The sequence below is a fragment of the Pongo pygmaeus genome, chromosome 11 (genome assembly GCF_028885625.2).
Source record: "Pongo pygmaeus isolate AG05252 chromosome 11, NHGRI_mPonPyg2-v2.0_pri, whole genome shotgun sequence".
NCBI classification, from domain to species: Eukaryota; Metazoa; Chordata; class Mammalia; order Primates; family Hominidae; genus Pongo; species Pongo pygmaeus.
Window position 1 is genome coordinate 65,420,091 of NC_072384.2, and position 16,932 is coordinate 65,437,022.

General features: G+C 35.2%; 1 protein-coding gene across 7 annotated transcripts in view; it reads right to left on the reverse strand.

Annotated features, from left to right (window-relative positions):
* TTC21B (tetratricopeptide repeat domain 21B) overlaps window positions 1–16,932 on the reverse strand; it is an 80,206-nt gene that overhangs the window by 3,899 nt on the left and 59,375 nt on the right. For 6 of the 7 annotated variants that reach the window (XR_008501060.2, XR_008501059.2, XM_054478073.2 and 3 more), the window contains 5 exons: window positions 13,109–13,259; window positions 12,755–12,916; window positions 10,565–10,760; window positions 6,078–6,302; window positions 2,962–3,082 (listed from right to left, as the gene is read on the reverse strand). Coding sequence is in view for 5 of the 7 variants with exons in the window: in XM_054478073.2 (XP_054334048.1) it covers window positions 2,962–3,082; window positions 6,078–6,302; window positions 10,565–10,760; window positions 12,755–12,916; window positions 13,109–13,259 (855 nt within the window). In the remaining 2 variants the exon portion in view is untranslated. Of the gene's footprint in view, window positions 1–2,961; window positions 3,083–6,077; window positions 6,303–8,144; window positions 8,448–10,564; window positions 10,761–12,754; window positions 12,917–13,108; window positions 13,260–16,932 lie in introns of those variants that run through there. The other variant, XM_054478075.2, reaches the window with a different exon arrangement.

The following is a 16,932-nucleotide window of genomic DNA, read 5'->3' on the forward strand; positions in this document are numbered from 1 at the left end:
ACATATGTATGTCTATATATGTGTGTGTATATATATATGTGTCTATATATGTGTGTATATATATATCTCTACACACACACACATGCACAGAGGCACACATGTGCAGGGCCTATGGCAGAATCTCACATCTCAGATTTTAGACAAAAATAGGAAGTTTCAGAGAGGTAAACTTAATGTCATTACCAACAAATTCTGAAACGAACTAAAAGGGTTTGTGACATTCAAAAAGAAAAGCAATTTTTAAGATGTCATGCCAAACATACTTACATGGGAACTAGTTAAGATTTCAGTTTTGGTTTGTGGCTTCCTGACTAGCTTTGGGATCTGGCTTGAGCTGTCATTTTCAGGTTTCCTCATCGCTAAAACAGGAATAACAACTCCTCCCTCTAACTCTTAGTATAACTTTAAAAATCATATAAAATACTTGTGAAATGGTTTTTAAAACCTTAGAATACCACAAAATATTAGCATTTTTTAATGTAAACATTCACTATATTATAATCACAGAATTTTAACACTGGAAGAAACTTGATACATGACCTAGTGCAAAAATTTCAGAGGAAATAAACACCTAAAAAGGGGAAAGAAAATGTGCACTGCAGCTGCACTACACCTGCCAAACTTATTAGAACTCAACTATATGCAATCAGGAAAGACAGCGAGAGAATGCAAACATCGTACACAGTCTAATGACTGTCATGTAACCTGAGAATGGGTATGAAGGGGGAAACATGAATAGTTTCTTCTCTCATTTCATCTCAGTTGTTCCTAGTGTGTTTCTTTTTTTCCTCGTATATATTTAAGGTATACAAAATGATGTGGGTGTGTAGATATGTGTGTGTATATATATTTATTTATTTATAAATGATTACTGCAGTCAAGCATATTATCCATTCATCATTCATCCTGGTGCCTCTCATAGTAACAATATTCAACCCTGAATTCTATGGAAAGAGCATGAGCATGATTTTTTTTTTTTTTTTTTTGAGACAGAGTCTCACTCCATCAACCAGGCTGCAGTGCAGTGGTGTGATCTCGGCTCACTGCAACCTCCACCTCTCGGGTTCAAGCAATTCTCCTGCCTCAGCCTCCTAAGTTGCTGGGATTACAGGCGCCCACCACCATGCCCGGCTAATTTTTGTATTTTTAGTAGATACGAAGTTTCACCATGCTGGCCAGGCTAGTCTCGAACTCCTGACCTCAGGTGATTCACTCACCTCGGCCTCCCAAAGTGTTGGGATTACAGGCGTGAGCCACCGTGCCTGGCCATGAGCATGATTTTAAGGGTTTTCTGACAACTGAAAAAGTGAAATGCATTGTTTATTTGGCCAGACAGGTTGAGGGTGTTAGATGCAATGACAATCTTAAGGATGAAATTGAGGAATTAATGGAGAGACTTAGAAAGAAATGATTACCAAAGCAAAGTTGGAGGAACTGATAAAATAATCTATAAAATACAATGATGATGCAATGAAAGAACTAGTCATTTGGAATCTCTTTATTTGCTGAGGTCTTCCAAGGAATGGAATATATAAATAATTTAACTTCTATGTGCATTCCTTCTGTGGAATAAAGTGTCAAAAGTAATATTTTAAGGATATTTAAGGACTTTTCGTCTTACCAGGTGACTTTATTCTGAAAGATATATCACACCTTAGAATAAAAAATACTATAAAAATCATTAGTTCTTGTGCTTTGTACAAGTCTAGTATAGTATGAGAATAGACTCCAGGAAACTAAAAAATGAGGGAAGACCTGAGCTAACAGCAGTTAGTATGAGGGTGACTCATTTGACTGCAAATCAAAATCGAATTCACACTGTGACATGGCTGCTGAAAAGACTGATGCCATCTTAGGCTGAATTAACAACTACAAATTCCCTAATCAAAAGAAAAAAATAGCTTAATTATACTTATAACAAGCCAAATCATATTTGAGAGGTTGTTCATTTATGGTACAACAGGTCAGGAGGCATGGAAAAATAAAACAGCACTTTCCAAACTTACATGGCCATGGCATCTACCACCTTCACACTCCATTCTTTTTAATTTAAAAAAATAATAATTATTAAAATCTCTCCAACTGTTCCAAAGCACAGTTTGGGAAACACTATTTTAGAGCTTCCAGGAGACAGCAACAAGGAAGATGAGAGACTCGGAATCCAATCTTAGGAAGAATGGACAAGTAACTGCAGTTGGCTTGAAGAGAGGCCCTAGGACACAGGACTGAAGATTGCAATTTAAAGGGTCATGATCTGTAAGAGGGAGGCATTCTGTAAGTTGCTCCGGAAAACAGACTCGGGCAGTTTCAAGGAGGCATATTTCAACCCAATACAAAGAAAGAGTACACAAACATGAGGATGAGCTCCCTCGTATGAGGAGAGAGGTTGGTCATGACATATATTCTGATGCCACCTCTGTTAGGGACACTGTAGACTAGCATTACTCAAACTAACAGCCTGCAAAACTCTGGGACTGGATGATGTTCCTAGATGCTCAGGAGAAAAAAAAAATGTCCCATTGTCAAATAATTGTGGGAAACATGGCCCCTCTGTGATATCCATCGCAATATACATTAGTTCTTAAAGGCTTTGAGAAGTAAAGACACCTGTGTAATTCAATTTAATGCACTATTTTCCTAACTTACTTGGCAATGGAAACATCTTTTTCCATGGCATTCCCAATTTCAAAATAGCACCTCCTTTTAGAAGGAAGAGAAGGGGGCAGAATTAGACTAGATGTACACTAAGTGACTGAGGACAAGTTTGGAACTCAGGAAACTGAACTATTAGTAGCTAATAATATATTATGAATATAAAATTTATTCTCCTTTCAGAAAGATTGACAATGAAAATTGACTCAATGTTTATTTTGTTTTGAAAAAAATCAAATGCATTTAAATGAAAATTAATAAATAAAACATAATTTTTCTGTGAAAAATCTAGGTGATTGCCAAACTCACCTACTGCCGGATTGGTCCGATTGCTATATTTCCATGCCATCTCATAGTTCAAGGCAGCATCTGTATATGCTTGCTCTTTTTCCATAATGTATCCCATATATTCATAAGCTTTGCAGCAAGACTGAAGAAAAATGGGAGTCATCAATAGATTAAACTTGATATCACTAAGATTTTATGGGATGTTTGTGACTATAGAGGTCAATCATATCAACCCATTTAAATGACAAATCAAACAATGGTTTTCAACCTTGGCTAGGCAATCAAATTTTTTACTGAACTTAATAAATGATTCTGATGGCAAGTCTCCATCACAAATCTGCAGAATCAGGATTTTCTTTACAGAATCAGAAATACACAACAGGGCATTTGTGTTTTACACAAGCACATGTACACTATTATGAGTAATTTAAACACATACAAATACAGAGATAAGAGCATAATGAACTCCATGAACCCTTATCTTCAACAATTATTTTGTGACTAATACTGTTTCACCTCTATGTCACAAACCTACCCTTCTGTATTACCAGAAAAAATCCTGATATTATATCAACTAAGTCTAAATGTGTTAGTATGCATCTCTAAAAGAAAAAGACGTTATTTAAACAGAACTACAATTTTATCACACCTAAAATGTTAATGACTCCTTAATAGCACCAAATATCCAGTACTGTCTAAATTTTAATTGTCTCAATATAATTTGTTTTTGTTAGATTGAGGACTGAAATAAGGACCAAACAATGTAACTGGTCAATGTTTTGATCTAGTCTCTTTTGATCTAGAGGTTTCCCTTCGGTATGTCTGTCTGTCTCTCTGTGTCTCTTTTCTTGAAATTAAATGCAATAGAGAAACAAGAATATTTAACCCCAAGTTTCTCACAATGCAGGTTTAGTTGACTGCATCCTTGTGGTATTTATATAATACATTCCTATGTCACTGACATTTTCTGGAAGTTGTAATTAAATCTAGAGGTTTGGATTCAATTTTGATTCTGGAGGAGAGAGGTGAATCTACTTCAAACATCAGTGCTATGATAAGCCACACTGGAGACTGAGGCATAAAAACATGGATGCATGTTTTTGTATATTTCTTAATTGTAATTTTTTTCCAGAATATGAGTTTAAAAATATTGAAATATCTGAAAGTATATATTAAAAATCACTACATTTAAGATTGAACACTTTATTTATACCTAAACTTAATTTCTTATCATTTTACTTTTCTCACTTTAATGGAAGAAATCTCACCAGTAATATTTTCATTAAAACCATTACCAATTACCCATTTTTTAAAAAACATAAAAATATGAATATAGGAATGCACATATTCCCTTTTGATTCAGGCTCCAATAAAGCTCAGCACAGCTGCATTAAATTATTATTTATCTTGATTACTAAGTGTTTCACTTGTCTCATCCCAACCCTAGCCCTGCCATAGATGTATGTTCTTCTATTGGGAGGCACAGAATGTCTGATTCTCCCTCTTTTTGTGATGTTACATCCATAGATAAATTTATCAGGGTTGAAAAATGGCGATAGCCTATCAGTCTTTCTTCATTTATGGGAAAATGTCTTTGATGAGAAATGTCTCATTGACTATTTGGTTAACCAATTCTGTACAGAAAAGGCAGGATATTCATTTGCAAGCTTTAGAAATAGCAGTCAGTTCACTAGCATACCGTAGTAGTTACCAATTAGGTTTTTTGTTTGTTTTGTTTTTTCTATTTTGGATCTTTGAGAAGTCATGGATTTAAACAGATTTTATGTTTTTCAATATATTGCAGTTATCATTCTTACCGATACTTAAAGCATCCCAACTTCGACTACTGGAGATGTCTTCAAGTTGGCCCCTAGATCTTTCACACAAACTCTAATCATCATGGATAGCTTCCTTCCTCATCTGGTATGGCAAGACAGTCTAGTGTCGTCTTGTACATTTCCTGCCCCAGATATGGATGACTTCCATTTTTTAAATTATGTAATTCAAGGTTCTTAAGCTTTAGTTCTTAAATACCATGCTTTCAAGATCAACATATTCAACCAGCAGGGCTGAATGAAGCTTTTAAAGCAGCCATCACGTTCAACCATGCAATGTATTGTTATCAGCGCTCTGGCAAACTGAAATTCTGTGTGCACTGAAATTCTCATGCAATCTTGGTTAATCCTAGACTAGATATAGAAGGGTAAACTACTCAGCAGTTTAGATTTTCAAAGCCTATTAATGAGCATTCTGCTTTCAAAGCCAATTTAACATAAAATTTATGTAACTAATCATCTAGAATAGTTCATAAATTGATAAATGCTTGGATCTTTCAGGTTCTTAAGTTCCTAGGAAAGTATCTTAATAGTACTAGATAATCACAATTCCTCTTTAAAAAATAAACGGTCCATTTGTAATCTAATTCGGTCAATGAGAATAAAACAGATTTACTGTGATTAAGATTTTGAAGTAATTGATATGAATATATGAAGATAAATATCATTTCTAAGTTGTGTGCAATTATTTGTCAACAAAAAAATAAACCTTAACTTTAAAGAACTGTTATAATGACATCTTTTGTAATTAAACATCAAAATGTTAGTAAAAAGCCTTAAATTCTAAGGACTTTATAATATTCAATTTTATACCTAAATATAAGGAATTTTTATTAAACGAATGAAATTAAAAGCTGAAAAGATTTTCTCCCACAAAATATATTATGCATAATAGATTCTAATAATGAGAAAATGACATGCAGCTGCAGTAAATTCATCAAGAGTATTTCTTAATGGGAGGGACAGACGTCCGCAATTAACGTTCTTCTGCAATTTTCATTAGTTCTGGGATGAGATGGATAATCACAGGCAAGCGTTTGACATTCCAAAAACACTTTCCGTTAAGTAGGGCATCACTACAGCTGAAACTTGAAATTGCATAAATCTTTTTTTTTTTAACTTTAAAGGACAAATGGTTTTTTTCTTATTATTAATGCTTGTTTCCTGATTGTGTAAGAATAAACATATAATTTTCAAAAATCACACAGGAATCCTTGGAAATGGACTAACACTCAACAATATCTATATGGAAAGCTTATGCAAAAAAGGTCAATAATTATTTTTTACTCTTCAATCACCTACTCTATTATGACGCAGGCACCGTTTTAACAGTTCTTCTGCCATGTCATATTTTGCTGATTGAATGTAAATATCAGCAAGTAGCAGCCAACTCTTCTCAAACTCTTCAGCATCAATAGCATTCCAATTCATTTTCGCAATACGCTTCAGCTGGTTTCTGGCTCGTGGAGTCTGTTTCAAGATCATATAAGCCGTTGCCATTCCCAAGAGTGCTGGGATATGCTCCTTCTATAAGAAAATAAAATTTTAGAACACAAGATGCACAAACATAAATGCCCCAAAAACATACAGAAAGCAGAAAATGCTACACAAGAACTAGTTTGTGGATTCTATTTCTAGCTCCATTACAGATAACTGTGATTACAGGTCATTATTTAACACATCAAGTACCCTCAAGCTACTATGAAGAAACTTGGTCAAGCACTGTGTGGTCAAGATAATTGAAGATAATGACAACTATTCAGATGCCATATGCACACAATTCCAAGAATTAGTGAGACTTTAATGGGATTAAAACAGTCATGTTTTAGTTTTGTATGGAAACAGAAAAAATAAAACTCTATTTCAGTAAAATCCTTATTGAGCAGTTTGTATTTCAGATTTAACATTTAGGCTCCTTAGTTCTTTCACCTGTCAAAGACGAGTAACAATAATTTACCTGCAGACGATGGTCCTTACCCATTATGACTTCTATTGCTTTTTTTCCCCTCCCTTCTCCTTTTATCCAAAAACCTCTTCTCCTAATAAAGTTTGAATAACGAAACGTTAAAAATAAGGCATAAAATTAATTCACCACGTGGAAAGTATATGAAATAAACTCATGCCTTAAAATATGCCTTTAGATTTGGAGTCTGCAGCTTCCTAAAACAATCTATATGATATTCTTTTGGATAGAGTTTGAAGTCAGAGAATGTCACTCTGTGAAACCAATAGGTTAATGAGAACTCATATAAAATGGAGGCCATTAGTGATCTATCCAGACAACTAACTTTCATAAGCAATAATGTGTATGTTCCTGATTAAGGCAGGATGCTTCTTAAATTTCAGCAGAGGGATTATGATGCATTTATAAAGAAAGAAGCCTCAGCTTAACATGCAAATAAAGGGGCCAGGCGGGCAGCTCACGTCTGTAATCGAAGCACTTCGGGAGGCTGAGGCTAGTGCATAGCGAGACCTCGCCTCAACTAAAAATAAAAAAGAAAAACTAGCTGAGTGTGGTGGCCGGCCCCTGTAGTCCCAGCTACTCAGGAGGCTGAAGAGGGAGGATCTCTTGAGCCTGGGAGTTCAAGGCCACAGTGAGTTATGATTGTGCCACTGCACTCCAGCATGGAAGACAGAATGAGACACTGTCTCAAAATAAAAACAAAAACAAAGGGTAAGAAATTGTGACTGAGGAATGGTGATACCATTACTATAATAAAAGTATACTATAAGATAGCAAATTTGGGTAGTTCATAAGGAATACTGCAAAAGGAGAGTGGTAAAATGTTCAGTGTCCAACTGATCTTTGGAAGTAAGAAATAACTCTGGAATAGAGAAGGGCAATACATCAGGGTTTTATAAAAACAGCTTTTAGAAATATAAAAACTTCCTTGCCTCAAATTCTGTATCTATCAATAAGCTTCCAAGATATAATTTGTTCCTCTAGGTAAGGGGTGGCAAAATTGTTTGAGTGTCAAATCCAACCAATTGGTTGTAGATTATGAAGAAGTGTGGGATGTTACCAATTACTGAGCCTCACCCTCTCCCCACCCCAGCCCACCTCAGGTGGGTCAGGAGAGGAGAGAAAACAGAGGCCTGCTATGTATTTGTCAGCCAGGTCCCAGCACAGCCTAAGAGGAGGAGGGTCCTATGAAAAGGTCCCACAATCCCCCTACACTACACAATTAAAAATAACCTCTCTTACACTTTGAGTTTGATTAGAACGTATCGGTTCTTCACAACTTGATCACTCCTGAGCGAACTGAAGAACAGTTTCTAAAAGTAAACCTGAGTTCTAATCCCTGCATTAGGTCTTTTTTTTCTGGTGCAGACATCCTAAGACCTACAGCCAGCTTCTCTCTCTGTCTCTCAATAACTCTAAATTGCAGTAACTTTAGATTGCAAAGGACAAGACTCGGGTTGTGGACAATACAGCTGTATTATAAACATCTCATCTTTATGGTTCAAGGCGATGCAATGAAAGCAAGTGGAAACACTTTACCTTGGGCTTAACGTATCTTCCAGGATTTCTTCCATGATTTCCTGTCACATACCTCTTTTTCAGTCCCTCTGAATGACACATAGGATTGTGAACATACCCTATGTTTTTCTGCCTCCCTGACTTTGCTCACATTTTCCTCTTCCTCTGAAACACATTGTCTTCATTTCTGCCTGTTAAAATGCAATTTATCTTGGTTCTTCAATCATACCTGTTTCTTAAATCCTATTTTTTCTTAGATCATACCTTCTTTACAAAAGGGTCTCCCAACTCTCCTTATACTGTCTCCTACAGCATTTTTATTTGCAATTCTAGTATGGAATGTAACACATTTTGCTTTGTATTAAGTCATCATAGTCAGTATGCTTGTCTTGTCTTCCACAGACCATGAGAAACTTGAAAAAAGGGACCATACATTATTTATCTTTGTGTTTCCCACTATGCTTAGCACTCGCTGGCTGCTTAATGAATATTCATTATATTGAATACATGCAGCCTAGGAGCTAAAAGAAAAAAAATGTGAGATAAAATTTGATGCTTATGAAACTTCAGTTCATATATCATTATCTTTTGAATAATATGGTTAGTAAACAGATCTGAAGATAGTATTTTACTAACCACATATGTAAGGATGATTAAAAAAATAATGCAGTCTTATCAACAGAAAGCAGGCATAGTCTTTCTAGGAAATAACTGTAATATCATTCACTGCTTTTGGCTTTTTTTCTCTCTTAAACTTCACAGTAGGGATAACGGATTTAGTCAAAATAAACTTTCTCATTGTTATGAGATAGAATAGCACATCACAGCATTCAGTAGCTATGGCACCTGACATGAGACTGCGCTTCCTCATGTTCCTAGAGAGTCTCTTAGATGTACATGATTGCCCTACTTCTGCTCTGCCTTCATTCAGCAGCTGTCATCCATCTGCTCCACAAAGCCAATTCAACAGAGCATGACCCCTGAGCACATTACTTCAACGTCTACAGAAGGGCCTTGCTTTGGAGAGTTGCTGCTGCCATGCTGTCCTGCTGTTTTATTCCAAGCGCGGTAATAAAGCTGCCATCTAGGATACTTGTACCCAAGCCACAACAAGAGTTGCAGGTCTCCCAAACCCCTGACATCTCAATCTCCTCCAGGGCCCTGAAAGGTGAGGGGAAAGAGATCACTGTCCCGGGCTTTGGGTAGTTTATTGCTGCCACTGTGACCACTGAATCACAAGAAATCACAGCAAAATTCTGTGTGTCCTCTGAGAGACATAAAATGAGTTTCCGGTGGCCTACAGCATCATTGAGTGGAAGAACAAACATGAAATCCAATGAGTATGCTTAGAAGTAACTATTACCTACTGCTGATGGGTGGGTATCTAGAATTCCTTTCTTAATATCAAGCAATTGAAGAAATAAAGTGCTGTGTGAGGGAAGGAAAAACAGTATCTAGAGAGTAAGAAAAAAGGTGGAGGAGGCCGAGGTAGGTGGATCACCTGAGTCAGGAGTTTGAGACCAGCCTGGCCAACATGGCAAAACCCCTTCTCTACTAAAAATACAAAAAACAGCCAGGCATGGTGGCAGGCGCTTATAATCCCAGATACTCGGGAGGCTGAGGCAAGAGAATTGCCTGAACTTGGGAGGCGGAAGTTGTAGTGAGCTGTGATCGTGCCATCGCACTCCAGCCTGGGCGACAAGAGCAAAACTCTGACTCAAAAAGAAAAAGGAAAAAAGGTGGATTCGAGCACAGTGAAAAGAGAAGAAAGCCTCTGATTTTGTAAAATAATACTATGAAAATAACAAATATGAAAAGATTGCAGGAGGTTACTTCAGTATTGCTAAAGAATATCATTATTTGCATGACTAAATTATAAGCTGTCAGTATTGATCTCATGTAGCTATATAGCTGGAAAAATTCTAAGTTCATGTAAGTGAAGAGGTAAGACATCAGGACAGCCAGGTGTTTATTTCCACTTAGTAAGTTAATCTTGGCTACATCTACAACACAGAAATTCTCCAGGGGATAAAGTGGCTCCCTTGAGAATTAACTTATGTACTTTTGAAGAATTCTGTTTCTCCAGAATTTAACATTCCAGTAGAGAGAAATATATCAACAACACAACAAAACAGTAACATTGTCTCTTCTGCCAAGAAGGGGACATTGTATATGCTCAACTATATACCTAATTTTTAATAAAAGTTAATTAAGTCAATCTTCAGAAAATAAACAACTAATCAAAATATATGTTTCTATACTACCAAATAAAGATAACATATGAAGCTGAAAAAGGAAATCCACTAACCTCAGATGCTGCTATTTCAGTGAAGGTATTTAATGCTTGTTCAACATTAGATTTCTGTTTGGTAGCCATTAAGCAATAGTTTTCCATTATGCGAAGCTGTACATGACCCTGAACAGTCTGAGGTTTTAGTTCCTTAAGAAGTTTTTCTGCTGTTCTTACTGCCAATTGCACAGATTCTTGCTTCTCAGTTGAATTACTGTATATAATTAAAAATAAATCACTTCTGTCTCTTACTCATGATACTATTCATTGAGATTAGAATCAGCTTTTGTACACAAAAGCTCTGGGCACTCTTTTATACTCTTTTTGTCACTCATTTAAAAGTAATCTTTTGTGAAGAATGTCACTCATTCTCTCCTAATACAAAGTGAAGCACAGTTACAATGCATTTTAAACAAAATTAATATGGACTCAATAAAACACCATCAAGCATTAATTTCCTCTAGAATGAAGACAAAAGTTGGACAATATCTACATGTTGTAAATGTGTGCATTCCAGCAAATATAAAACTATAAGTAGAATCATAAAATTAACATATATCTATTCAAAAAGTGAAAGAAAAAAGTGACAAATACTGTATTATTTCATTCTATGTTTAATCCATTTTACACACAGGAAAACTGAGGCTCGAACAGGTAAAGTAATTTTCTAAAGGTCACACAGCTAATAAGTGGTAAACCTAGGACCTGAATCTAAGTTTATCAGACATATAAAATCTACTCTGTTCTCCTCACTACACTGCCTATCAGACTCTCAGAAATTATGTGTCGAAAAGTAATTTCAAGTGCAATTTGAATATTTAATAGCAATTTTATTATTTTATACACACAAACCCACGCACATAAATATACATAAATCAATTAATAAAAGGAAATTAAACACTCAAAGTCCAATCACTAAAGCCACTGGTCTTCTTCTCAGGCCTTAGGCTTATCTTGCCTAAAACATGTCACTCTGTTGACTACCATTTCAAAGTTCTTCTCCCTTGGCTTCTGTAACACTACACGGCTTTAGTTCTCTTTCCACCATGCTGATTGCCCTTTTCTGACCTTCCTTCCTCCTCCAGACCCCTTAAATATTAGCAAGCTTAACATTTAGTTCTCAGATTTTTGTAACTTCGTTCTACCACTCACAAAGAGACCATTCATGGAGCTCCAACTATGCACTCTGCAGATGTCTCCCAAATCTCTATCCCTAGCTGTGACCTCTCTCTCTGAGTTTTAGTTTTGTATTCTGAATCGCCTGCAGAAGATTTCCACTTGAATAGCTTATAGTTCCATAACAGTAATGTTACCTCAACCTTCCTAAAACAACCATAAACATGCCACTTCCCTGCTCTAACTGGTCTCGGTAAACCAAGCGTTAAAATCTGTTGTTGAAATCTCTCAGCAATCTACCGCTAATTTTCTCCAGCTCCTTCATGCATCTTCTCCTGAATACTATGCACTGCTATGATTCCTAATGAACTCTGACAATACTTAATATCTATTTAAATCCATTTATGTTTAGTTGCAGATTGAAAGGTTTCAGGTATTGTCTTGCCTCTTAAGTAAACACTCCTGAAGGCAGGAACTACCTCTTATATTCCCTTTATGTCCTAATACATTCCCCACATGCCTTGCCTGAGTCTGAAGAAAGGACAAGCTACTAATGCAGGTTGATAAATAACCACTGACTAGCAGTATACCACACTAACAGCCGTCAGGACTCAGTCCAAATCTTGCCTCCATCACTACTATCACATTAAACAAGTTGACTCAGCTTATTCTGCAATACTGTTGTAGAAAACAGATGAGATAGTGCGTGGAAAATATAGAGGACAGGGTCTGGAAAATAACTACCATTTGTTAAGTAGTTACTATTATTTTGTGGATAATTTTTGCTATAGTTGTCAAATTCTACAATTAGGGGAGTGTCTTCATAGCATGTCTATTATTATTTAGGAAACCTAAAAGCATTTCATGCCTGTTTCAGAGAATAGTTACGTTGGCAATAACTATTCTATTGAATAACTATTCAATTTGCTAAAATAACTATTCTCTGAAACAGGCAATGAAATGCCTATTTATTTAATTTATCCAACTGACCTTTCATTATTGCTATCCTAAATTTAGTTCTTTCGTATAGTATCCTGTTTATTATCCCCAACAAGTGTTTTTTAAAAAAGGATAATATGTCAAATTACTCACCCCAGGTCTCCATCCAGGTTTTCAAATACTTCACCTCCAATAGTTTCATTATCTGGATTCAAACAGATTTCTATCATATTATAAAGGGCATTTTGGCCCCAGTCACGATCTTTCCGAGCTTTATTAAAATGTCGAAGGGCATCATTTGGTTCTCCAGTGTACCTTGTTAGATGTTTAAAAGAATTATTTATTTCAATCACTGACTACAAAATTTATATTAGTTTATAATCTGGTAAATAAAACTGTTTAATTATTTTGAAATGTACATTTTTTTTTACTACGAAAAAAAGCTTATTCTACTTGATTTACAATGAGAAAAAAAATCATGTAGCATTTATTTGTCAATAGATTTACCAAAGATACAGCCCTTTACAATACTGAAATCCTGGTTCCAATTTTGCTCTGGAGTTACGTTTCTCAGCCATTGAGAAAAATCTTGGGACATCCTCGAGTTTTCCACATCTTCTTAGGAGATCAATCAAACGAGATAATGTCATATAATTATCTAGAAACAAATAATACTTCAGATATGGGCAACATTTTATACTGTTTCTTTTGCTGGTTATAATTCTACTTCATTAGAGTATAATTTACTTCATATAAAGTAAATATTTATATTTATATTTAAATATAAATAAAAAATGCCTCAGGGTATAAGTCCCTAAAGAGGCTGTATGGCCAACTAGATGATCTACTAAATAATACAGTTTGGGCTAGGCTGGTCACAGTGTCTACATAGGCAAATCTAGAAAAATGCACATTTCTTGTAACTTTTCTATTGTTTGGGGGAACAAAACCTTAGAGAAACAGCCCCTACCTAGGTAATCTAGACTTTCAACTGTGTAGTTCAGGAATACCAATTTAATTGCACAGGGCAAGTTCACTGTCGGTCTCTGAGAACCCCTCTCCTACATACTGTTGCTAGGAAGAACGTGGGAACAGTACAATTGACAAATAATGTATGGGGTGGGCAATAAGAAATTTTTCTCCAGTCTCTCTTTGATATGTACATGTAGCTAACATACCATATGCTGGCTTACCACACTAGAACCTTAGCATATTAGTCCCTATATTTTAATCCTGTTTCACCTTCTTCTAAAAAAAATTCATTCATTCATTCATTCATTCATTCATTTGATCTCAGGTATAATTTCCTGGCAGGTTCCTAGAAAGCCTTCTTCCAATTCTATCTAGTTCTCTCTTATCACTAACAAACTAAGCATTGAGAATAATTTAATAAATCTTTTTTAGGATTGTAAAAATAATGTACAGACACTACAGAAAATAAGGAAATATATATATAAAAAGTACAAAGAAAAAAAATCACCATATTTCCAGCTAGAGATTAGCACATTTTGGTGTGCTTTCTTTCACATATTTGAAAACCAACCTATATAGAAATGTAAGCAAAGATATGTATTTCTTTGTTTACATTCATACAAAATCGATGTTTATTTAAATATATACAAAACTGGAGTCACATTGGGGCTTCGATTTTGATCGGTTTTGATTGGTTTTAATGTTGATTTTGATGAACATTAAACAGTAAACATTTCCCAATTGTCATTAAATAATCTTCTAAAACATGATTTTTAATGGTTGCATAAGGGCCTACTTACTGATGATTCACATTATTTATTTCCTTATAGTGATGTCTTTTAGATGTTTGTGTGCTCAAGTTTCAGTTAGCATAGGACTAGGGATTTGTAGGGGACTTGTAAAAACCCTTAAATAAGCTATTCTGAACATGTTCTTAGGTTGAATTTCCAGAATTAAAACACACAAACAAAAAAGCATGTTTTAAAGCTATTTATCCTTGACTCTATTTTGCTATTTGGAAAGAGATGACACCATGTAATTCAGCAACTTTCCTGAGTATATACCCAAAAAGTTAAAAGCAGAGACTCTAACAGGTATTTGTACACCAACGTTCATAGCAGCAACCTTCACAATAGACAGAAAAAGTGGAAAGATCCCACATGTCCATTGTGTTTGAATAGATAATCAAAATGTAGTATGTACATATAAACGAATATTGTATATTGTGTCAGCCACAAAAAAGAAGAAAATTTTGACATACACTACAACATGGATGAACTGTGAAGACATTATACCAAGTGAAATGTGCCAGACACAAAAGGACAAACGCTATGTGATACAGCTTACATGAGGTGCCTAAAATAAATTCATCAACACGGAAAGTAGAATGATGGTTGCCGGGGACTCCGGGAAGAGGAATGAGGAACTGGTGTACAGACTTCAGTTTGGAATGGTAAAAACGTTTTGGAGATGGATAACGGTGATGACTTACACAACAATGTGAATGCATTTAATGCCACTGAACAGTACACCTAAAAATGGTTAAGATGATGAATTTTGTGTTACATATGTTTCACCACAATACAAAATATTCTTTGAAAAAAGAACTTTTGGAAACACTGTATCTACTTAATTACAGGATGTCAAACTAATACAGGTTGATAGTATCATTTGTCCCCTTGACACACAATCTTGGGTCCAGAGATTTTGTTCATCATACCTTTTAGCATCACTAAATAGGGCACAGTAAGAATATGGTTTCAGAAAAAGACAATTCAAATATTGGTCTTGTCCTTTAGCTATGTGAATTAAGCAAATTACTCAAATTCTTTGAGTCCAATATACTTATTTTCTTAAAATAGGATTATAATATTGACTGTAGGAGTGCTACAGAAATAAAGGCATGAAAAATATTTATAAATTACAAATGTTATTAATAATATTTATACTTCCAAAAATTTTGATAAGAAATAGAATAACTACCCCATAATAAAGCCACAGCATCTGGAAACTATATTGGATTAAGCAAGAACTAAAGGTTAAAATTTCGGATTAAATTTTTTTTGCATGATACTGCTAGTATTGTCAACATTGGGAAGGCAATTTCTTGAATATTTCTTATATACTATTGAAATGTATTCATATTAGTTCAAGTTATAATTACCAGTGAAAGATTAAATTACATTCACTTGTCTTTTGGTTAACCATGACATTTGACAGAAGGCAAATTTCTGCACTTAAGAAATCCATTAAAAACTAAAATGTATATTACCTTCTAAAAAACTTAGCTGGTCCATCTTTATTGATGAATAGTAGGAAGATATCAAAATAGTTATAGGGTGATGAGATGTGGCAAGCATGCAGTGCTATGGTATGGTATTACAAAGCACAGGATTCTTAACTTTGCCTGGAGGAGTTGGGAAATTTCACATAGGAGTTGACCTTTGGGCAGCCTCAAGGACAGGAGGAAGACCTTACTAGACGGACAAAGGCATTCCAAGTAGCAGAAGGCATGCGCCAAGAGGGAAGCAGAGAACAGTGTGGGGAGTGTTGGTAACTTTGATATTATTAAAGTGGAGGAAGAAGGATAAGAAATATAAATGGCTAAATAATTTGCGGCCATATTATTATTAAAATAATACTATGATTTTAGACTTTATCCTGAAGCACTAACTTAAATTTTAAGCAAAGGGATAGCTTTTGATTTTTAGAACTGATATGCTAGTCCTATGATGACCTGGAGCAGCCAGAACCTAGAGGCTGGAAGATGAGTTGGGAATCTGCACTAGTTCAGATGAGAGGTGATAAGGGTCTTCATTAGAGCAGTGGGTTAGGATACGACAGACTGGATGTGTTAGCTAGCTATCAAGCAAACAGAACTGAGGAGACACGTTAACCAATTAGTTAGTATGAAGGAAGGGAAAAGCTCAAGGCGATCTGGAGATTCTGAGAGAGAAAAGGGGCAATCTGTCATGAGAGTAGTAATTAGATCTAGAAGAGGAATTTTTCAACTACTTAAATTAGTTAAAAATTTGTGCGGTACATTTCTGAAATAAGCTAAAATAGAGCCTTCATCTAAAGTACAAGATGAGTTACTGAAGATAACCAATAATGTAAACATAAAATGAATGGAGATGCATATGTTTTAGAGTAATTCCAACAAAATAAATCTGTGGATAAGTATGTAAGGTACTCGTAAGAATAAAGCATACAACACAAGATTAAAAACTCTTAAGATTAAAAATATCACATAGACAATAAAAATTTACTTAAAATTTTGTGGTTGTTTTTGAGACCGAGTCTCACTCTGTCACTGAAGCTGGAGTGCAATGGCGTGATCTTGGCTCACTGCAACCTCC